Here is a 22,600-nt window from a genome sequence, read left to right as displayed (position 1 = left end):
TCCTGCTGTGTCTGTCTGAGGCTGGGGGCTTCCCCGTACATATGTGGAAATACGACCTGCCCTGGGCTCCTGTCTTCCCTCCCCCCAGTTTTTGTAGGGCCTGTTGCAGTTGGTTCTCATGAAGGCCCCCTGGGTAGAGGCCCCGGCTCCCTACAGCAGTGTCACTGCGTTTCTAACGAAGCCAGACAGGCCCCTCTGTGGACTCCTGCTTGGTGTTGCATCTCTTTCCTATTCTCTTGCTTTGTTTTGGATAGTCTAAGGAAACAGTAACTTTCTCCAAAATAAACTTTATTCCTAATATGAAACAAAAATTTCCAGGGAAACTGAGAACTCTAGGTCTGAAGAAGATAGAGACAGAAAGGGCACGGCAGCCCAGTGGGGTTTGGAAAGTGGAGGAGGACCGAAGAAGGGCTCTCAGAGGATGGTGGTGGCCGCAGGCAGCACTTCCTGACTCATGAAAATGTCCAGGTCCAGGCTGGCATCTTCCAAATCCAGTTTCAGAAACTTGTCTACTAATGTCTGGCAGCTGAGGGGAGAGAGCACAGTGAGATTTATGGGGGAATGGGTAACCGAGTTTCTGAGCAGAGAGGAGAGGCTGTGGCACAGGAAAGCTGGGACGTTGAGGATTTAGGGATTTCAGAAAGAAACAGTGGGTCACTGAAAGCAAAGCGGCTCTCTGAGCCCCTAAAAGGGGACAAGAGCTACAGAAGATGCGAGAGAGAACAAGGGCCTGGGTCACACACTCACTTTTCCATTTGCTTCTCCTTTAGCAACTCCTTGACGGGCCTGATGGGCTTTCCACTGCGGATCAAGTCTGAGACCTAGGAACAGGAAGGTGGTGGGGGGGCTGGGTAAGGAGAGGGCAGTAAGGATCAGAAATCCCATGGGCCCAGAAACCCAGGCCCCTGAAAGGAGCAGGGACAGCGGAGGGGAGCTCTGAGACAGGTGGTTGACACCTGGATCTCATCACCTCCTTGCCACGAGCAATGAGTTTGTCAGGAAGCCTGGCCTGGGCAGCTGTGTGGGAGGCATGGCTGGCGTTGGCAACACCTTCACAAAGCTTATAGAAGAAGACAAGGTCGCTGCCATCCTCACAGGTCTCCATAGTCTTAAAAGAGAATAAAAGGGGACAGTGTGACATCATCACTCGGCTGCCAGCCCCGAAACCCTTGGCCAATCCCTGTGGGCAGTGAGAAAAAGGAAGGGACATGGTCTCTGCTCAGGGGGCCCCTGTTCTGATGGAGGAGCCAGTCCCCAGCTTGGCTTAGGGGTCCCAGGGGGCTAGATTAGTTTCCTCACCAAACACTGCACAAGGGGCCCCTGTGGCAGCAGCTGTAGCTGAACAAGGCTCAGAAAGTTGGTGGCCACAAAGATGTGGGGACACATGGGTCCCAGTGCCAGCCAGTGTCGGAGCACAGCGGCCAGAAGTGCGAGCCCATCCACCTGTGCAGAGGACGGGGTGAGGATGCAGAGCCGTTGGTGCCCATGTGCCCCCACCGCCCGGCCTTTCCCATCTCACGCTTCTCCGCTTCCCTCCTGCCCACACAGCCCACTCGGTTCCTGAGGCCCAGCCTCCCGCTGCTGCCCCTTTGCCCTCCTCCATTTCCCCTCCGTAGCGCCTCATCAGTTTCTTCCCTCACCGTGTTGGTTCCCTTTCCGAATTCATCAATAAGGACCAGAGACTGCTGGGTGGCACTGTTCACTGCTTTTGCCACCTGCTGGGCACCAGGCGGGCGAGGGAGAGTTCTGTTAGCCGTGGAGGCCTGCAGCTCACGGGCCGTTTGCCTGGGCCAGAAGCTGCTTGTACGGCACCCACAAACTGGGCGCAGAGTCTAACGGAGAGGCGCACAGTGCCGCGTGCACAGCAAGGCTTCAAAGGGGGTTCCCCAGTGTAGAGGGCAGGCAGCAGAGGGCATGTTTGTCCCGTTCTCATCACTTTTCAGGGGTCAAGCTCCTCCCCATTACCCCTGCCCCAACCCCACCTCTCTGCCCCCTTTGACCTGGTTGAGGTCGATCATGAAGGTGGAGAGGCCAAGGGAGATGGATTCGCAGCTGTGAATTCGGGTGAAGATGGCATCTACCGCCCCGATTTCGGCCTCCTCTGCTGGCACGAAGCTGCCCACCAGGGCCATGAAGGTGATCAAGCCCACCTGGACAGGGGAGGACGTGGGGCTGGGGTGAGGGGAGGCTAAAATGAGGGTGAATGATAAGTCCAGGGGGGTAGACACAGTTTAATAGAGGATCACAGCCCCGCCTGCTCGCTGTAGAATCAGTACACAGGGACGGGGAGTGGGCAGAGGCACGGGCACGGCCGGACCTATGCAGAGGCGGGGGAAGGGAACTGAGGCCATGGAAAGATCTAGTCGTCACGGCTCTCCCTCAAGTAGGGAAGGGAACACACGTGAGGTAGAGGAGCAGGGCATGTGGATTACGGTCTCTTCATGCCAGGCAGGCTCAGAACTGGGCAGGAGGAGCTGCAGGGACTGGGTTGGCTGGCAGGCGGAGGGATGAGATGCTGGAGAAGATGCTAGAGGCCCAGGGCGTAGGACTCTCCTACCTGCTTGAGATATATGCTCTTCCCTGAGGAGTTGGGCCCGGTGATGACCTTGACCCTCCCTTTGTCCCCACCGCATTCTGTGGGGTTGGGCACAAAGGTGCGTGCACAGAGTTCCATCAGAGGGTGTCTGCAGTGTGTGGAGAGGTACCGCGCACATGGCCTGTGGATCCAGGTGGATGAAGCCCCCAGAATATGGGGCCTTGGGGCCCCTCGTGCCTATGCCTCCACCCATTCTCACCTGCCATTCTGGATTCGTACCCCAAGGAGTTGGGGGTTGTAACGGGGCCTCGAGTAGCCATAGTCCCGGGCAGCACTGGCAAGAGCCAGCAGGACGTCCAGGCGGGAGGCAAGGTCCAACACCCGGGTCAAGACCGCCGCCCGTGCCAGCACCTGGCACTGCAGCTGGTACATCAGCAGGGTCTCCTGGTCTGAGGGTGGGGGAGGGAGGAGCTGGTGTCAGCTCCAGGGCGATGTGAAGGAGACACAAGCAGGTCAGAGGGACCTGGAAACAGGCTTGCAGACACAGGCTGAGACGTTCAGAGGAGAAGACGCAGAGTCAGAGTGAGAGCGCAAGAGCAGGAAGCAAGGCGCCTGTCAGAACCATCTCCACCCTGCCGCCCCTCCGGCCTTTCGCTTCTCCTCACCCCGGATGTCGCAGTGCAGGTCCCCCAGCAATGCATCCAGCTCCTTGGTCCGAGCACTGCGATAGTGCAGCTTCTCCTCTGAGAGAAACTGGGCAAGAGGGTTCCCGCTGTGGCTTCGCCTCTCTTGCTCCTCATCCTCTCCCACCTTTCTAAACCACCACCCTGACTTCTTTCTCCTTTGCCTCAGAGCTAATAAAGGTCAAAGTAAAACTACAGAAGAGAGCTCCCACACTGGGCAGTGCTGATGGGGTAAGGCCCTCCGTCAGCTGCTCATTCACTTTCCTTATCACCGGCCTGCGGAGGTCAAAGGTCTTACCATGAAGTCCAGTCCCTCGATCTCAAAGTCACTGGCCTCCACCATGGAAGGCAGGCGGGGAATAGAAAGAAGGAAGCCGATCTGGGGAGAGAGTAAAGAGGAGATGAAGCAGAGTGATGTAGGAGAACCTTCTCTCCCTAGAGGGAGCCAGAGTCCCTTGTATCCCCAATGGTCCCTCAGGGGGCTAAAGTCACCACAGGGCTCCTGTTCTTCGGTTTTCTCATCTCCCCGTGTGTCCCCCGTGTGTCCCTCCCAAGCCTGTTGTCTCCCCTAAAGGCCTCTAGAGGTCACACCCACCCTCCTGCCCTCACCAGAGGGATGTAGATGACACTGCATGAAGGAATACGGGAGTCCAGATTCTCCAGCTCCTTCCGAGCCACCTCAGTGAGGAAACCGGGAAGTCCCACCAGCCTTCGTTTTTCTAGGAGGGTGGAAGACACGTGGGCATCAAATGGAAGATTCCTGGTTGGTGTGATCATCCCCAGCTGTAGTGGCCACCGACCAAGGATGGCACCCCATCGCTGCGGGGGGGCTGGCGGGGGGGGGGGGGGCTGTGTCAGGGCTCACAGGCCCACCGCACACCCAACACTCACTCTCGTCAATTTCAGGATCTACGTTGGGGAGGACTGTGAAGCGATTTGCAGCAAGGCTGCCCTCAAAGTCCACCTGAGGAGACAAGAAGTCCAGTCGCTCATCATCTGGCGCATCTCACGGTCCTGCTCCTCGCCGCTTCTCGGCCGCAGTTCTCCCTGCAGCCGCCGCTTTAACCCTCCAAGCTCGCCTCCTCTCACCATCCCGTTGTTTAGTCATCCAGCTGAGCTCCACGTCCCCCATGCTCCCCATCTTCCCCAGCAGAGCCCAGGCGCTCTCCATCCTCCTACCCCATCCTTGCCCCTAGGTCCCGGGGTTTGGCCTTTTTCTTCCCACTCACCACTTTCCCAATGAGGCTGGCGATGTGACGCAGGTCATCGGAGAACTCGTGGGCAATGTCCTTAAAGAGCTGGATGGACGGAGGCAGGGAGCGACAAGCATCCCTCAGGCCCAGGGCACTGTACACGGTCTGTAGGAGACACGGACAGAGAAGGGTGGCCCACAGCCCGCCAGGCTGAGGCGAGGGGCAGGGATGGACAGAGAGCAAAGACCAACAAGGAAAACACAGTATCAAAGACAGAGAGAAGCTTTCAACGGCAAAAAAGAAACAGTGAGAAAGGAAATGTGCCCAGCACTGCACTAAGCACTGCAGACAGCCAAGATATGGTCCCTGTCCCTGAGCTTATGGCCTAGTGCACAAGACACATTTTTAAAAAGAAAAGGTTATTATGGGTGGAGAGAGGGGCAGGGATAGAAGCTAGAATCAGTTGACTATACCTTGTTTGGGAGACACGACTTTGGAACTATGCAAATATTTTACATAATTATACAAATTAAATTTTAAAAAGAAATCGCTAAAAATCAAAAGTAGAAACAAATGAACATAAATGTATATCCATGCATTGGCATAACCACACAGAGAGGAACTATTCCAAGTAACTAAAACAGTAATTTCTATATCCCTAGTGGGGACAAAAAGAACTGTCCCTCCTCTCCCCTCAAAAAATCTTAACGGTTTTCACTAGTCACATACTTGTTAGTAGTGCCGGTATTGCTCTAATAAGATTGTTGTGGATGTAATATAGGAAAAAGCAAATGAGTGATACTCTAATTTTATCATTCCTAGTGTGACTAACAACCAGAATTTCCAGAGTGGGAGAAATACTGAAGAAGATAAGTACAGTAAAGAAATATACAAGATAAGAACCCTGTGGTTCTGAATTTAAAATGGTGGTATCAGTGCTAATTTATCATGTATTTTACTTTTTAGAAAGTTCCTAAATCTGTCCACAGAAAAGGCCTAGAAGCAATAACCAAAACACGCTGAGCACCCTCTAGCATTCAGACTGTGGTACAAAAATAGCATTTTTCACTAAAAGGAACCCGGGCTCCTTGGAGAAATGTCTGGTTCCAGGTCAGAACCAGGCAGTATAAATTATATATCTGGTACATTTTGTCAAACCAGTGAGCAGGGAAGCTATCAAAGTCTACTGGGGTTGTGTTTAAAGAACTCAGAAGCCAACCTCAAGAGGCTCCCACTGGCAAAAGATGGAATAATTTGAATGTATAGATTAAAAATGCAGTGGATTGAAACACATGTGTAAATCTATAAGTTCATAATGATACTAAAACAACAACAAAAAATTCATTGGCTACCTGGGAGGATGTCAGGGGACTAAGTTACTAAGATGACAGCTGGTAAATAAAGGTGGAGAAAAAAACAACAAGCGATTTTCTATGATATGAACTGTGTTACTGGGTAACCAAAGAGCAGATGAGAGGAAGTTTTTCTTTCCAGAAATGTTATGGCTGATAAATGAAGAATGACAACATTAGAATGACCACTTTGGAATCCCTAAGTAACTGATGGACTTAGGTATTAAACACAAAAACCTGCTAACATGACAAAAGGAGAGACAGGTATATCAGACATTATAGTCTTCTACTTATGAAACAGTATTTAAAAAAATCAAACTTGAACCTGATCAAGCTTCTAGATTCAACTATTAATTTATATAAATTCTAGAAGTGACAGAAACACATCAAAAACACCTAGGGAATATAATTAGCAAAATCTACACTAAGGGACGCTCTATAGGACAAATAACTCAACTTCTTCAACAGGTTAGTTGCAAGCAGAATGAGAGAGAGAGAGAGAGAGAGAGAGAGAGAGAACTCATGCAAAAGACTTAAAGAGACATCATCTCATTGCCATATGTTTAGCATATTTGGTTCCTAATGAAACAAACTGTAATTTTTTTAAAAAGCATGACATTTAAGAGATGATTAGAAATTTAAAAATCAGATAGTTGATATTAAAGGATTGTGCTAATTTTTAGGTAAGATGATAGTAGTTCTTCTTCTTTTAAAATATCTTTCTTTTAGAAATTATGCTGAAATACTTATGTATGAAATGACATGATGCCTGGGAATTGCTTCAAAATAATCCAGGAATAGAAAGTGGGAGAAGATGTACATGAAACAAGATTGGCTTTAGTCAAGGTGTTGAAGCTGTATGGTGGGTATGTGGGAGTTCATTTTATTACTCTAAATTTGGACAATTTCCACAATACACACTTTAAAAAAGTTTGGGGATAAAGTTGGACAGGGTGCCCAGAGTACAGAGGGTCTAGAACACCTGCTGAGGGGCTTAAGTCGAACTTCTGGGATTAAGAAGGGTGGTCCTACCTTGTAGAGAACCTGCCAGTCGCTGACCTTGGTGTGGGACAACTTCATGCGTTTCAGAATCAGCTACAGTCAGACAAGGGACAGCCACTGTTTCCCCCCTCACGCAAACGCCCCTCCAGAAGCCCCGTGTCAGCCCTCAGCCTCCTTCCCCACCTCCTTGCCCCTGACCCTGGGCTCACAGGCACATTCCTGATGTGACCCAGCAACCGATGCAGCATCTGAGCCATGTCCAGATTCTGGGGTAGCAGGAAAAACTGAATGACGTCCAGACGGGAATTTAGTTCCTGCAGGTCCTGAGTTGGACGTGTGAACCACAGCCTGGAAGTGAGGGTTGGGGTGGGGAGACCAGAAATCACATCTGTTCTCATCATTGTCTTGATCTGTTTGTGAAAATGTGTTTGCAGGTCCCTGGCAATTGTGGCAGTATGTGCCTGTCCTGGCAAGTACAGTGTCCCATCTATGCAGGGGTGTTACATGTATCTATTGAAAGTCTCTGGCTCTGAGCATGATTTTGACGGATATGACCATGTGTCACTCCATGTGGCTATGTGACAGAGCCTGTCAATATTTTAGAGGGAGAGCAGTGTGTTGAAGCATTTGCACGCCAACGCTTTAGTTCTCTCTGCGGCTGAGTAGGAGAGGGTGAGTCAGAATGAGTTTATACTCGTATATCTGTGTTTAGCCGTGAAAGTGTCTGGGTGTCATAGCACAGACGTTCGTCTTTTCGTGTTCTTCCTGTGAAAGTATATACTTGTCCCACATGCAATGATAAGTCCTCAACTCATGACAATGTTAATCTCTGCAAAGAAAGGATTGGGGAGGGACACTTAAGGGGCTTCGGTAACACTGTGCTGTTTTTAAATTGGCTGATGGAAACACAGAGGTTTATAATATTAATATGTATGCCTTTAGTGTCTGAGGTATTTCCTAATGAATTAGTATACAGAAATGTCTCATCTGTGTTTGCCTGATTCTGGGCGTCCTTATCTCCCTAGGTTATGAAGGGTGTGAGCCTCTGTAAGGACCTGTGAGCCCACAGATTCTTTTCTACATTAGAGCAAGCCATTACGCATATGATTGTATATAAGAGCAACGTGTGGAGACACTGGGGCCTGGGGATGTGTATTTCACACTGTAGTCTACGGCCCTGGGTTAGAACATGCAGGTTAGAATGAAGCGGAGGGCTCAGTTTTGGGCACTTGTGCTCCTTGGCCACGGAAGCCTCCACCCAGGGCAATGTCGGCCAGGCTCCACCTTGGGGAGCACGTGAGCCTCACCAAGACAACTTTCTCGTAAAACATCTAGGTTTTTACCGCTAGTGCCAGGAGATTTTAGTCAAGTCCAACTTTCTCATTTTACAGCTGAGAAAATGAGGCCTTAGAGCATAAGCAACTTGTCCAAAGTCATTCTGCCAGCAAGAAATAAAGCTGGGTCTCAAACCCAGGTCTCCAGATGACTAGGCCAGTAGAGTGTACTGTGACCTTCAGTCACCCTCCTGGTGCCCAGTCAGCTGTAAGCCAGCAGGGTCCTGGGTTCATCATTCAGGTGGATTCCATGCCCTGGAGGGTCCTATCTGGGGAATCTGCATTCCTCCCCACCTTTAATTCAGTTCTCTTCTCCTCACATGCCTGGCTGAGATTAGAGATCTGCCCCTGAAGCACTGGAGAATGTGTGTGTAATTAAATCACCCACCAATTACCTGGAGATGACCTCAGAGGTTATCCTAAACTCACCTCCAAAAGACACACACTGCAGGGTGGGTGAGGAGGGGAAAGGATTGCGCACCTGCAGGCTAGCCAAGGTTTCCGGTCTGAGTTTTTAGAGATGATGTCACGTGTGCTTGTATCCGTGGCCTGGCAGGCACTGAGTTCACACAGGTCACAGCTGTGAGGCCAAGCAGACTCACCAACTGCTAATTCCAACTGATGTGACAGTGCAACCAGAGAACATAAACAAGCACCGTGTGAGCACACGCGAAGGGGCATGTCGGGCTCCTTACAGCGGCCTGGGGAAGCTTCAGGAAAGAGGAGATAGTTGGGTTGCACCTTGAAGAGGATGTAAGATTTTGACAGGGGAGAAAATGGAAAAGGCTTTTCAGAGAGGACAGCATAAATACAGGCAGGGTGTTTCGGCGATGGCAAGGGGCCCTAAATGACGGTAATACGGGATAGATCTGATCAGAAAGGATTTTGGAGGGGCTTGGGAAGGAAATTAAAACTGGGGTGATGGGAGTGGTCCTGAACATCATACTGCTAAAGATGCTAATCTTCATCCTGTAAGTAATGGGGAAGCCTCCTGAGGTTTATTTTGTTTCTACTTAAGGTTTAAAAAAGGTGCAGTGACATGCTCAGATCTCTGTTTTGGATTAACAGGTATTTTAGGATGAAGGATAGATTGGAAAAAAAAAACAGAGTAGAGGCAGAGACACCAATTTGAAGGCAAATGCAATGCTTCAGGTTAGAAATGATGGTCGGTAGAATTAGAGTGGTAGAAAGAGGGAGAAAGGGGTGGCTGAGCGAGCCACTGGAGGATAGAGTCGGTCGGCCATAGCGAATAATTGAACATGGGGGTGAGGGAGAAGCATCAATCCCAGGTTCAGAGCTTGAGAAGCTGCATTGCCAGCAATGACATTAACCAGAAAAGGGAAGCAGGAAGAGGAATGAAAGGTTCGGTGGGTGTCAGTTGGGATCCTCTGAGTGTGAGCTGCCTGTGGAAACCGCAGGTAGCAATGATGTGTAATGAGCAGTCTACGTATGGAGCTCTGAACTAGAGACACAAATTTGAGAGTCATCAGAGAATAGCTCAAATTTGAAGTGTGGTTTTTATAATTAGAGATATCACCATGTGTACATGAGGGTTCTGTGATTGGGTTTCTGCTGCTTGTATGTGTGCAAGTCCGCGTATCATCAGTGGGTATACGCGTATGTGGGTGTGCACTGACGAAGTAAACTGAGGGTAACACTAGCTGCCACATGGGGTCGTTGTAAGGATTAAATGCATTTAGCCAACATTGCGGAAAGGGCAGTAGGTTTTATCACTACCACGTGGGGTGGGGTGTGTGTCTATAGACTGCATGCATTAGCCCGTAGCACGTGGGTGAGATCCACTTACCTGAGCAGCTTCTCTCCCCACTTACAGCGGCATCTGTTGAGGATTCCTGTGTGGGAATGGCCAGGGAAAAGCATATGGGCTCTGTCTAAGCTGAGGCATCCAGGTCAGAGATTCCAGTGTTGGGCAGGCAGGCCTGGGGGGTATTCCCCAGATACAGAACACAAAGGCGGCCAAAGGCAGAGCCTGGCCACAAGTGTGAGCCAGGATTACTTTACATGTGCTTAGGGGAGGGGAGAGGCACTTATTGGTACACTCAGCCAGAAAAATAGGCAAAGCAGGCATAGCTAGACTCACAAAGAGCCCAACACATATGCATAAACATTAGACACAACCCACAGAGATATGCATAGTGAAACCAGGTGGATACTTGGGGCGCTGTCCCCAGTACACCCTAACGCTAGAGACAACTGATAAGGACTCTGTGCAAACCAAACATGGGCAGTTTCACAGTTACTAACTCTCCTCTATACACAGGGCCTCCCAAAGTCCCTGCACAGGGGAGGGAACATCCATACAAACCCAAGGAATGAGCACGGAATTGGTAAGGTAAGAGGTGGTATGCCAATGACATTGGACACTACAGGGTAAGGGGGGGTGCCCAAGCTCAGAGAGGATACAAAGAGGGTAAGAAAGCTGGACTGGAGTGGAAGAGACATCTAGCAATGGGAGTGAAGTGGGAAGAGAGAGAGGCTGGGACACATCGTTAGAGGCAACTGCTTTTCTGGAAGGCTTTTGTAGTGTGGGATGAGAGACAGGCACACATACCAAAGAGGCTGAGCCCCTCCTTCAGTCCACTGGCCACTTTGTACACTGATGGGTGAGACTCACTCTTAAATATCTGCAGAACACTGTCAGGGAGAAATTGAGAGTTTGGGGTAACTTGGATCTTTAAAGGAAATTGAGAAAATGGAAGGCGGTTGGGGACATCCTCCAGAGATCACGTCTTCATGTAAGGTTTGTCCCTCACTTCTCTCTGCCTCAGTTTCTTCTTTAGAAAAAAAGGGTGACACCTTTGTGCTTTTCTTCCTCTCTCCCCCCTCACCTCCACTTCCTTTCCCTTCAAGAAGAGAGATATAGCCCCAGGATTAAATAAATTAGAGCCTCATTAGGACTATTAGAGCCTTAAACTTAATCCGTCTCCCTCCCGAGATGCAGCCTGCCTCCATCTCCTTACCTGTAAGTGTCTTGATCTATGCTCACCAAATGGGCCCTGAAGACAGAAAACAAGCGGAAGGAAGGAGGCCGGGGTGTGAGAGGTCTGATTCATTTCTAAGTTCCACCCCCTTGCCCACCTCCGGGGATACTATCTGGGTCTTCTCCCTAGAGCTGCACACCCTCTCAGGCACTCCTGTGTATCCTAGAGCACTTTACCTGACAGGCCACTGCCCGTGCTTCCCACTCTCACCCCCACCCCAACCCTGTCTTAGTACTCAGGGCTCCCAATCCCATCTTACTTTGGTTGAGATTAGGGTAAATCACCTACAACACAAATTTCTTAAAGCCCAGGATGGGGACGCTGACGTTATAGTCTTCCAGTTCAACACCAATTCTTCTTCGACTCAGAAACTTGAGCAGCCCTCCAAGTGCTCGAACCTGCGCAAGGATCAGTAGTAGAGCTGGGGTAAATCCCGTGTCCTGGATGTTGGACACCAGGGAAAACTACCATTGTCCTGGGCCTTACCACTACCTCCCAGGACTCAACCCGAGGAGTAGGGTGCTTGCGCCTTTCTCCAACCGGCAGCATTCCATCCCTTAGCTCCCAGGACCCCTCTCACCGTGAGGAGGCAGTCAAAGGGAATGATGGAGGAGAGGAAGAGAATTTTCTCAGTGTTGGTCATGGAGTCTGGGATGAAAGAGTAGTTTCCAGAAAGGAGGCGCTGTTTACTTATCTCCAGACCTATTTTGGGGGAGGCATGAAAGGGAAAGGTCTTATACCCCAATTTTTCACCCCATTTTAAAAATGAGACAGTAGAAGCAAGAGAGATAATCTGACTTGCCAAGCTCACACAGGCAGTTAATGGAAAGCTGAAATAAGAACCAAAATTTTGGACTGTTAGTCTAATTCTCTTGTTATTTTACATAGGGTATAAAGATGTTTGGCTGAGATCACAACCTGAGAAAGATAAATGGCTCAGGAGAGTAAGATATCTGTCTGGAATTGGGGATTTGGGGTTCAAAACATCATCATTTAACACCAATGTCCTAACATCTAATTAGGATAGAACATTCCCTGTCCTTTTTGCAAACCTGGGAAGGTTATGGAAGTGCCTTATGGTCACTGAGGCAGTGGCTCCCCCCACAAATAGCTTTGGCTTAAGGGGGAAATTCCAACAATCAAAGCTGTCCAAAAAGTATCACCTCTCTCTCTTCTCAGGGGAGGCCTTCATCCCTAGACATGCCTAAGTGGAGGTTTCATAATAAGCTTATAATAAGGTTCTTAAAGGATAGGGAGCAGGACAGATCCTAAGGAGACTGGTCACGGGGTTTGGAGAACACAAAACTGATACGATAAATCTGAGGAAAGACCTCTGATGATGGGGGTGGAATTAGGAGAAAGGGTTGGGAAGCTGGGATGGGGGATTGGGCAAAGCAAAGAAATACCAAAATCCACATTTGGCAAAAATATGATTTCAGGTTTCTTAGGCTCTCTGTGCTCCTGGGAGGCTGTCAGGGAGGCAAAGAAAGGGCCATTAGTCTGTACATTTCAGTCTTCTGCCTCTGTCCCATCTTCCCTCTCACCCAATTCTGGTTTCCTGGCTCTACCTCCCTCCAAGACCCTTTAGTTTCCTGTAATATTCCATATTTTAGTCTTTCCTCATTTTCCCTCTCAGCTTTACCCAGTCCTTACCAAGCTTCCCCAGAAACTGAGTCATATTCTCATCCTGTTTGGCACTCGTAACAACAGACTGGGGACTGATTTCATTCAGAACTTGGAAAGAGAATGGAGACAAAATGAGTTAAAGGATCTTTGATTCATCCTTTGACTAAGAGGAAACCCACAACCCTCTTCTTGCTATCTCCCTCCCCACCTAAAAAACTTATTTTCTCCCTCTAAGAGTAGGGAGTGCCCCACAAATTGGGAGCATAGGTAGGAGTCAGGCACGAGAATTAGGAAAAAAGACTGGCGGAGTGGTGGGAGGGAAGAGGGGTGCCCTGGAAACTGTCACTATAAACCCCTAGAGGACAGACATGATTTGCCAAGATTATATCTCCAGCACCTGATATATTGCACACACCTAGTAAATATTTGTTGAATAATAAAACAAGTTCCCCAAAACAACAAACGGTCCTCTGGAAGTCAACTAATAAAACTGATTGAGTCAGGTAAGGACATATAAGTGAAAGACACTTTAAGTGCCAGGGTAGAGGGATTGCTGGTTCTGTCCTCACCTCTCTGGAGAAGCCTGAGGCTCTCGTGGTCTGGGGCATCTGGCATGAAGTGGATGGTGGAGTCACTAGTGTCATAATAGGCAATGCCCAAGTGGCCTGAATTCCATAGCACACACAGATGGATCTGTCGTCCAGGAGGGAAGGAAACCAGTATTTGAACCACTCCTAAGTGCAGGGCTGTGCCATGCCTTACTTAATCTTTATCATTTTCTCAAATCTCTGAATAGGCATCATCAACCCCCTTCACTACATCTGAAACTGACGCTCAAGAAAGGTGAGTGACCAGCCCAGCATTTCCTGGCCCCTCTTTATTCTAACACCCGGACGTTCCAGTCAACTCCCAACTCTCCAGATTTATTCGAGCTCTCGTTCCCAAGACCTCGTCGCCCCAGAGACCTCCGCGGGCTCCTCCACGTCGTCCTCCTCCGCCTCCCCGGGGCCCGGCACTGGGGCCGGGCTGGGGAAGCTTGCCGCAGCCGCCCCGGGTCCCGGTCCCTGCGGCGTCCTGGCTGCGGTCGCTCCCAAGGAGGCCATGGCCTGGGAGGCTCTGCAGATTAGAAAAATGAAGGCGGTTCAGGAGCGAGCGTTCATTGCGAGGTAGCTGGGGAGGGTGGCGCGCTCAAGGGCAAGTGCACTGGGAAGTCTGGGAGAGGGCTGAGGCGAGAGAAAGGTCACGTCGTTTTCAACATTTGTGGGGTATTTCGAGAGGTGATGGCTCAGGTATTTCACTGACGCACACTGGAAAACTCCCTCCCCCGCCCCATTTCTGTCCCGCCGAGGTTGTATTAGGATGGAGACGGTTCGAGGGCCCTGTGGAGCGAGTTGCACACGTCTCCTCTCCATGCCCCTGCCAACCACGCCCCAATGACCGCAGCCCCAAGCTCTCAACTTCCCCACCAGAGTTGCAGATAACTTGCGGCGTTTTCCCGCCTTTTCAGTCAACGGGACCACGACGTGCGTGACACCACGTCAATAACTAACAGCCACGAACTGGCGTGAGGGGCGCGCCAGCGCGAGGACGGGGTGCGCGCGCAGGCGCCCCTCCTCTTAGCTGTTATTGGTCGGACAGACCTGGATCCTGCCTAGAGAGCCTACCGGGAGAGAGAGAGGAGGGGACCGCAGTTGCAGAGGCCGACGCTGATTGGCCTATTCGCATATGGGCGGTGCCAGAACATTCAAACTTCCCGCCCTCTGCTATAGCTTAGCACCTGGGTCTCTGGCCCTCACGGTTTCTGGGCTTTGATTGACACGGGGTGGAGCCTGTGAGAAGGCCGGAAGCGGAGCTTGGGTTTGAGCCTTGGAAACTAGTCTGGGGGCGTTGCAGGGGGATTGGAGGGAGGGCAGAAATCTGGGGGAGGAGGCCAATCTTAAAGGGCCAAAGGCGCGTTGTTTTTCTTTTCTTCTGGAGAATGGAGATAAGCAACATTAATTCAACTTGTGCCAACAACTCTAAGTTAATATTTGTACACTCGGAGTTAATATTTATAAAAGAGCTTAGAACAGTGCCTGACAAACATAGTAAGAGCAACGTGAGTGTTTTAAATAAATAAGCAGAAATAAGTGAGACTCCTATAGCAGCCCTTTGCCAGTTTCCTGGGTACAGTGTATGACCACCCCCACAAGGGCACTACAGGACCTAATTTATAATTTCAGACTACCAAGAGGTGAAAACGTTGGAATTACACCAACACAGAGAATAGACCTGATAAGATCTACACTCCTACTGGAACTTACTCATATCCCTGGGTGCATACACGCACCCTAAGGACAGAGGGTTGTCATTTATTCAGCAACTATTTAGTGCCTATTCTGGGCCAGGTGGTGGACTCAAAGTAGTGAACATAATCAAGTTTGGGCTCCGTTCCATGAAGCTAACTTTTGACTGTGTGTGTGTGTGTGTGTGTGTGTGTGTGTGTGTGTAGGAAAAGCAAGGAGATTATGAGACAGAAATAAACCAACATATACTTTTAAAAACAGATCCCTTACAACACATCTTCCTCCCAGTTTTGTTTTGGGTACAGTGAGATGGGGAGATCCCACCCAAGACTTGAGGAAAGATGGTAAGGTAACCAGCTCTGCTAAACAGTGATTGGAAAATCCCCTCTAGAGAGAAAGGTGGGGGAGTGAGTTAAGGGCAAGGTTAATGGTTACCCTTGGCAAATTGTTGAGCAACAGAGCTATGGAAACCTGGAGGAGGCTGGTGATAGCTCTAAGGAGTGTCTGGGAGGGACACTCCTTCCTATCTGGGGTGGGAAGAGATTAGGGACTGGTTTACCAAGCACAGGAAGGGGAGGGAGTAGAAAGGGAAGACTGCCCAGAAGAGGAACGGGGAGATATTGAGATAGGAGAAAAGCAGGGGCAAGGAGATGAAATGGGAGGGAGACTTCTCTGATGCAGGATTCGGGGGTCAGCTCTGGGCTTTAAAGCTGTGGGGCACTGCTGGATGATACCAGGAGAGGGCAGCATGACCTGTCATCTGGGAAATTAAGGCAAAATAAAATACCTTCTGGGTAGCCATGCCAGCCAGCCAAAGTCAATATTGATGATTAAGGCAGTTCTAACTATAAAACTGTAGGAGAGAAAAGAGAGAAGCAGGGGAGAAGCTGTCAAACCTGTTTAAGCTCAGGGATGGCCCCACTTGCCTGAGGTTTCTCCCAGAGGGGACATCTTTGTGAGGCAGATTCTCTGGTGGACATTGACCAGCTGGAGCAGGAGAGGACCCTGGGAAGTAGGGCTGCTTTGACTCCCACTTCCTCAGATGTAAGGGGTCCTATGTGCAGATTTTGAGGGTCACCCACCCACCCACACATACTCACGGAATCATCCTACATCCTTATAGGATGTTACAATTGAAGGGGGCAAATACCAAATATATCCATCCCCTCTCTGGGGAGGAAAGAGATAGGCCTTCACCCAGGGAGGTGAAAACCCACAGAAGAGGAAGTGTGAGAGGAAACCACTAACTGCTGGCTTGTCCCTCCACCCCACTCCTCCCCCTAGTCCCTCCCCCCCTTTTTTTTTAAGTTTCAAGCTCTGTTTTGCTCCTATGTCCTTGCACTCCACCAAGTTTTTTGGGAACTGTAGGTCTCTTGTTAGACAGAGGGTGATGAGGAAGAAAGAGCGGGAATGGTTGGAAAGGAGAATCAAGATGTGGAGGGTGGGCTATGTCCAGCTTGGAGGACATATTCTCGGACTATTTTTCAGCAGGTCATAGTTTGATAGAACTCCAAAATCAAGGTTACTGGGGAAAGAAAGAGCTAACTCTTCCTGGGTCCTCCCTACTTATTTATTTGTGTCCCCAAGGAGTCCACTCACTCTATTCTGTCTGATCTTTCCTTTTTACCTGTGATAGGACCAGCTACCATCATCCCCTAGAATTCCTGGGGCCAAAATAACCCCATCCTTCCACCCCATCTCCAAGGCAACCTTCAGTAAGAAAAGGGCGAGGGGCACAGGAAGGGGGGTTGCTAAAGTAGAAGCATTACAGCATACCAGGCTACAGAGAGGGAGCGTACCTCCCCCAGTGATGAGGCCCCTGGGCTCAACTTCCTGTTCCACTAGCGCAGGCCTGGTTGTCTCCCTACCTATCCCCCGCCCTTCCTTTCTCCACTCTTTTCCTCCAGTCCCAGCTTCCACTTCCAAGTTCCTCTCCAGGACCACAGTCCTAGCAACCCAGAATTTGGACTGAAATCTGGAAGGGACGTGGGAAAAGGAATAATTGACCACTTTCCCATCCTAAAATTCCGTCTGGGCCCTCATGGGCGTGCCCAACCCGTTGATAATCAAGTTTCTTGTGTGAAGGTAGCCTGGGAAAATCCTCTGATTAATGAAGCAGGGAAAGTGAGGCAGAAATAAAGTCTTGTGTTCAAGGTTACTAGCAGAGTAACGAGGAGGTCCCTAGGATTCCCTCACCTTAACATCCCCTCCTGATCCTCCGGGAGACCTGAGGACCTGCCCCTCCGGGCCCACTCCCTGATCGTCGGGTCCCGCCCCCCTCCTGTCCCCTCCCCAGGTTCAGGGCGGGGCCGGTCCGTGAGTCAGCGGCTCCCTGATCCTGCCCGGGAGGTGATCGCGCTGAAGAGCTGGGTGTAACGCACGCTGAGTTGGTGGGGAGGCCGTGTCTGTAGTGAGCGGGTCAGATCGGGCTTGTGTTGCTCTGAAGTGACAGTCCTAGCTCTGGGGGAGAGAATCTCTTGTTGTGAGATCCGCCTTCCCTGGCCCGGGCCCCTCCCAGTTCCCCCAGCGACGGCCGCTTCCTGGTCCCCGTCGCAACCATGGCTGAAGAACAACCGCAGGTCGAATTGTTCGTGAAGGTAAGAACACCACCTTCCTCCTAGGCCACCCTGCGAATTCCTGAAAGGCAGTTCTCACCTTTCCCCAGCTCCAGCCTTAACACCCCAATCCCATCCCTCGTTACCCCCACCCACAGCGCCACGTGCAGTCTTTGGAATGGGGGGGCTAGCTGGTTCTGGAGGGAAAGACAATTGACGAGTATGCGGATAATGAGAATTGTAGGCTCAACCCTGGAAAGTTTGTAAAAGTCCACGTTTTCAGCAGCCTAAAGGACCGCAAGATAGAGAAAAGGGAGGGTTCCCAGGAGTGGGGATGATTGACTGGGGTGGGGGTGGAGGGGTGTACAAGCTGATGGAAGAACAGGGGAAAAGGGAACCGCGGGAATTCCAACAGAATTTAATTTGGGAGGGACTGAGAGGAGCATCAGGACATGTAGGCCCAATGAGAAGATCAGAGGATGAGGGGTGTAGTGGGGGAGACTTGGAAAAGTGTGTGGGTGTGTGGGGCCGGTCGGGGAGGTTTCAAGGAGGGGAGAGGGTTGTGTTAGGGAAGCCTGGGAGTGGGAGGAGGTCAACTGGGAAGAATTGATGGGGTAGAAGGAGACAGAGTGGGAGTGAAAGCAGAGCTGGAGAGGTGATGGGTGGAGAAGCGTGTCCTGGGGACTTGGGTTAGTGAGAGAAAGGGAGGTGGCGAGGAGATGAGAGTTTAGCTGTGGCTACCTCGAGGCTAGATGAGGAGAGAAATCAGAAAGAGGAGGAGAGCTGGGTGAGGGCTTTTAGGGTTTGGGGGTTGTAGAAGCAGGAGAAAAAGATTTGCCCCAACTCTCCTCTGTCTGTGGGTGTGGATGAGGAGAGGTGGTCGCATGGCATTTGGGTATCAAAACCACCCGCGGCGGCCTCCACTGTTTCTTCCTGCTCCCTTCCCCACCAAGCTCCCCTGTCTGGACCTCATTTCTGAGCCCCTCCCTCCATTTGGCGGCCTACCCTCTGTGTCTTCTTGTTTGCACATTATCTCCTGCCCTCACTTTCCTGCTTCCTTTTTCTCCACTTCCCCCCTTTTGTTCATTTGTCTTTGTGTGTTGCTGCCTGTTTCTCCCTCTCCTTTATGCTCAGTTTCTCCGGCAGCCATTCCCTGCCGCTGTGCCCAGTGAAGTGCCTGGGCCCACCCACTTAGGTGTGGTCCCTACCTCAGTCACACCCGCCTCAAGGGCTATTTTTACTCCTGGCTGAGTCTGGGCTGCAGAGATTCCGGCCCTGGGTCCTGTATGAGAAGGAGGAGGATTATCTGGAGCCAAAGGACTTGTGCTGGGAGACTCCTGCAGGCAGTATCGGGGAAGAGGGAGGTGGCCTTGGAAGCCCAGTCCTCAGCCTCCCAGGTCCCTGCCCCCACTCCTTGCCAGGAAGGAAGCTGCTGAGGCTGGAGGCACCATAAGATGAATCACCCTCAGCCTAGGGGGAGGTGTCCCTTGGGAGATGAGGTCACCACTTGCCAATTAGAGTGCAGCCCCCCTCTGCAAGGCCCTCTACATCTCTAGGGCAGGGCTCAGAACCCCTTGACTCCCCACCCAGCTACCCAGAAACAGCTTGGCTCTAAGTATAGAGAACCAGAACTCTGGCTCCCAAACGGTCCCCCACCGCTCCTGTCCTCAGGCTCTGCTCCATTCAGGAACCCAGGAATCCAGGCCTCTAACCTACAACTCTGGCCTCACCAGAGTCCCTCCCTAGGGGCTACTTCATGGGTTGATGTGAGACTTAAACGAGTTTTTAAGGTAAAGTGCTTAAAATAGCACTTAGAAAACTACACTATTGTTAGTCTTTCCTCCCCAGGGTCCAGATCCTTTAACTTCTCCACAACCCATGTGCCCTCTGCCCACCGCCTGTCCTCAACTCTGGGAACCAGAAGGCAACTTTTGCAGAAAGTGTTCCCACTGACCTGCCCTGAGTTTGACCAGACTCCAGGGTGGAGAGCCCAGTTGGGGGGGTAGGGGGGGCTTTTCTTGGAGACCGAGTCTGTGTCATGACGAGGCAGAAAACAGCTAGGTCTGGGAGTGGAAGATGCTGAAAATGGCCTGGGGATGGGTAGCGTGCCCCAGGCCTAACCTTGGGGGTGGGGGTTGCTTTTCAGGCTGGCAGTGATGGGGCCAAGATTGGGAACTGCCCCTTCTCCCAGAGACTGTTCATGGTGCTCTGGCTCAAGGGAGTCACTTTCAACGTCACCACCGTTGACACTAAGAGGTGGGCCCACTTCTGTTCTTCTAAACACCCCTTGTGCTCACACGTGCATATGCACACACTCAGCCACCCAACCCCTTCCATCCTGAACCTTTTCCCCTCCCACCCAGAGCCCCTTTCTCTTCCCACATCCCTCCATCTCCCCTTTCTGGTTCTCCCTGACCCCCTTTTCCTGTCCTGATGCCTGGCCTTTCCTCCAGGCGAACTGAGACGGTACAGAAGCTGTGCCCGGGAGGGCAGCTTCCATTCCTGCTGTATGGCACCGAAGTACACACAGACACCAACAAGATTGAGGAATTTCTGGAGGCAGTGTTGTCCCCCCCCAGGTATTGGGGGCACTCAGAAAGGGGTGTTAAGGGAGCTGGGAGGCTCTGAGAAAGAGAGAGGTTGGAAAAATGAAAAATAGATGGTGATAGGGCTGGGACGGGAGCTGAGGCTCCTCCCAGGAAGATATCTTACCCAGTTTCTCCCATTGGCTTTCAGGTACCCCAAGCTCGCAGCTCTGAATCCCGAATCCAACACAGCTGGGCTGGACGTATTTGCCAAATTTTCTGCCTACATCAAGAATTCAAACCCAGCACTCAATGATAGTGAGTCTTGTTGCTCAGAAGCCTGGGTCCTGGAAGGAATGGAGAAGATCCAGGGATTGGAAGGAATTACAAAATTCAGATATGAGGGAGATGGATGGAGCAGATGTTGGCAAATTTTCACCACCACCCGCATTGCCTTATTTTTGCTTGACCCCATATTTCCTTGCATTCTTCTTGGCCTCGACTTTTAAACATCTCTCATTTTTTCCCCCCGTTTCTCCTGCTCCACTGGGGACATTAGCTGCTGGGTTGGCTGCTAGCCTGTTTTCCTGCAAAACAGGGTTGTGCTTAAGAACAGGGACTCTAGATCCAGACTACTCGAATACAAATCCTACTAGCTCTGTGACTTTGGGCAATTCATTTAACCTCTCGGTAAATCCATTTCCAGATCTATAAAATGAGGATAATAATACCTATTTTGTGGGTCGGTGTAAGAATTAAATGAGTTTTTGTATGTAAAGTTCTTAGATTAATACAGAAAGCTCATTACATTAGTGTTAATTATTATTATTTTGGACTGGCCTCACATTCGTGTTCACCCCGACCCCGCCCCATGGATCTTCTTGGACTATTTTTCTGATGTTCTATCCAATTTCCCTGTCTTGCAGATCTGGAGAAGGGGCTCCTGAAAGCCCTGAAAGTTTTAGACAATTACTTGACATCCCCCCTCCCAGAAGAAGTGGATGAGACCAGTGCTGAGGATGAGGGCATCTCTCAGAGGAAGTTTCTGGATGGCAATGAGCTCACACTGGCTGACTGCAACCTGTTGCCAAAGCTCCACATAGTACAGGTGGGTGGTCATCGTGGTACGAGAGGATGGCCACTGGGATGGCTTCCCATGACAACCACTCTGAAGGTTGTTTCTTTCTTACAGTGGTTTCTATACATTGCTACCAATAGTGGATACCATCCCATTTTTTTTCAGCAGTCATTGCTGGCAAGACCACTGTTTGAAAAAATTACATTCCCTGATACAAGTCATAGGTGCAGGCAGACTGGCCGAGGGTAACACATTCACAGTAGTACTTTCAAGAATGCTCTTTCTGTCTCTATCACTGCCAAATCCCCAGATCAGACAGCAGGCTGGTCCTAAAATCAAAAGTTTTAACTCTTTTTATAGCTTTAGTCTCCACTTCCTCTTGTGGAAGTTGAAAACTGTTTGTTCCCATGTTTTTGTCATAGCCTCAAAGCTATGGTTTTAGTTTGTGAAACATGGACCCAATGTCAGTCTGCCATAAAACTGTGTATTGAACTAGGCACCGAAAGACAAGGCAATTAGTCCTTGCCCCAAAGGATTTGAAATCTAGTCAAATGAAAAATAGAGACAAAAGTTGCTTTGGAAAAAATGTATGGTTTGTGAATTATATCTCAATAAAATCAAGAGGCGAAAGGTAGCACCATGGAATGGGGTGGTCTGTAAAGGAGCTGCTTATCACTAAGTGTAGAGGAAGGGTGAAGACATTATAAGACATTCGGGAGTTAAGAAAGCCAATTGGAGAAGATGATTGATTCGTGTGGGAGGTAAGGATCAAAGGAAGAGAAGCCAGATAGTGGAAACGAACGCCTGGACTGGACAGGATGCTGGATTTGGTCAGGTAGGACTTGGGATAAGAGAAAGACCACAGTATGGCTTCCCTAAGGCTAATATGTCGGTCCCTCTCTTCTCCCCACCCCCAGGTGGTATGTAAGAAGTACCGGGGATTCTCCATCCCAGAGGTGTTCCGGGGAGTGCATCGGTATTTGCGCAATGCCTATGCTCGGGAAGAGTTCTCCTCCACTTGTCCAGATGATGAGGAGATCGAGCTGGCCTATGAGCAAGTGGCCAAGGCCCTCAAATAAGCCCCTCCTGGGGCTACCTTGCCCCCCTCCATTTTTCTCCACAAAGTAGTTTCCACTTGGCTACCCAATGGACACACTCCAAAATGGCCAGTGGGGAGTGAATTTTGGAGCACTTGTGCAGGACTGGCTGGGGGATGAAGGAAAGGAATGGGGGTTCTGGGTGAGATTTTTATTGTGGGGTGGGGTGGGTAAGAATATTTCAGTAATAAAATACAGAATGAAAAAAATCTAGTGTTTTTATACAAAGCATGCTGGAAATGTGGGTAACACGGAATGAAGGATGAGTCAAGTGACCTTGAGCTCAGAGCTGAAGCCAGGAATTTAGAAGAGGGGTGCTTGCTGTGCTTTTG

At 50.3% G+C, this 22,600-nt stretch overlaps 2 protein-coding genes across 8 annotated transcripts; one reads left to right on the top strand and one right to left on the bottom strand.

Moving 5' to 3' along the window:
- Positions 1-271: 271 nt before the first annotated feature.
- On the bottom strand, positions 272-18,908 carry MSH5 (mutS homolog 5). 7 transcript variants are annotated; one of them, XR_012496515.1, is made up of 25 exons: positions 14,195-14,337; positions 13,694-13,844; positions 13,298-13,421; positions 12,756-12,836; positions 12,509-12,571; positions 11,683-11,804; positions 11,391-11,500; positions 11,082-11,117; positions 10,673-10,755; positions 9,908-9,953; positions 6,976-7,114; positions 6,797-6,859; positions 4,449-4,577; positions 4,111-4,183; positions 3,829-3,938; positions 3,518-3,598; positions 3,202-3,289; positions 2,796-2,985; positions 2,558-2,717; positions 2,001-2,150; positions 1,641-1,718; positions 1,300-1,443; positions 957-1,108; positions 748-821; positions 272-526 (listed from the first exon to the last, which is right to left on the bottom strand). XR_012496515.1 is itself a non-coding variant. In XM_074332702.1 (25 exons), the coding sequence occupies exons 2-25, from the start codon at positions 13,829-13,831 to the stop codon at positions 415-417; spliced, it is 2,532 nt and encodes an 843-aa protein (XP_074188803.1). In that variant the 5' UTR covers positions 13,832-13,844; positions 18,777-18,908; the 3' UTR covers positions 272-414. The 7 variants fall into 7 exon arrangements, 6 of the variants coding, with proteins under 6 accessions (XP_074188803.1, XP_074188801.1, XP_074188804.1 ...); XM_074332702.1 differs by lacking the exon at positions 14,195-14,337 and adding an exon at positions 18,777-18,908 and having other exon boundaries at positions 971-1,108; XM_074332700.1 differs by having other exon boundaries at positions 971-1,108.
- CLIC1 (chloride intracellular channel 1) lies at positions 17,326-22,472 on the top strand. The gene is made up of 6 exons (XM_019715612.2): positions 17,326-17,610; positions 19,715-19,824; positions 20,022-20,147; positions 20,305-20,411; positions 21,020-21,201; positions 22,089-22,472. The coding sequence occupies exons 1-6, from the start codon at positions 17,572-17,574 to the stop codon at positions 22,248-22,250; spliced, it is 726 nt and encodes a 241-aa protein (XP_019571171.1). The 5' UTR covers positions 17,326-17,571; the 3' UTR covers positions 22,251-22,472.
- The last annotated feature ends 128 nt before the right edge of the window (positions 22,473-22,600 follow it).

The sequence above is a fragment of the Rhinolophus sinicus genome, linkage group LG05 (genome assembly GCF_036562045.2).
Source record: "Rhinolophus sinicus isolate RSC01 linkage group LG05, ASM3656204v1, whole genome shotgun sequence".
NCBI lineage: Eukaryota > Metazoa > Chordata > Mammalia > Chiroptera > Rhinolophidae > Rhinolophus > Rhinolophus sinicus.
This window is presented reverse-complemented; position numbering and strand designations above follow the sequence as displayed.

Excerpts from the sequence above, each read along its gene's own strand:
- MSH5 (XM_074332702.1), bottom strand. The coding sequence starts at position 13,831 with ATGGCCTCCTTGGGAGCGACCGCAGCCAGGACGCCGCAGGGACCGGGA. Across the intron at positions 11,805-12,508 it reads TTTGCCAAATGTGGATTTTG|GTCTGGAGATAAGTAAACAG; the intron begins GTATTTCTTTGC and ends CCCCCAAAATAG. Across the intron at positions 1,719-2,000 it reads TCATGATCGACCTCAACCAG|CAGGTGGCAAAAGCAGTGAA; the intron begins GTCAAAGGGGGC and ends CCTGGTGCCCAG.
- CLIC1 (XM_019715612.2), top strand. The coding sequence starts at position 17,572 with ATGGCTGAAGAACAACCGCAGGTCGAATTGTTCGTGAAG. Across the intron at positions 19,825-20,021 it reads ACCACCGTTGACACTAAGAG|GCGAACTGAGACGGTACAGA; the intron begins GTGGGCCCACTT and ends CCTTTCCTCCAG. Across the intron at positions 21,202-22,088 it reads CAAAGCTCCACATAGTACAG|GTGGTATGTAAGAAGTACCG; the intron begins GTGGGTGGTCAT and ends CCCCACCCCCAG.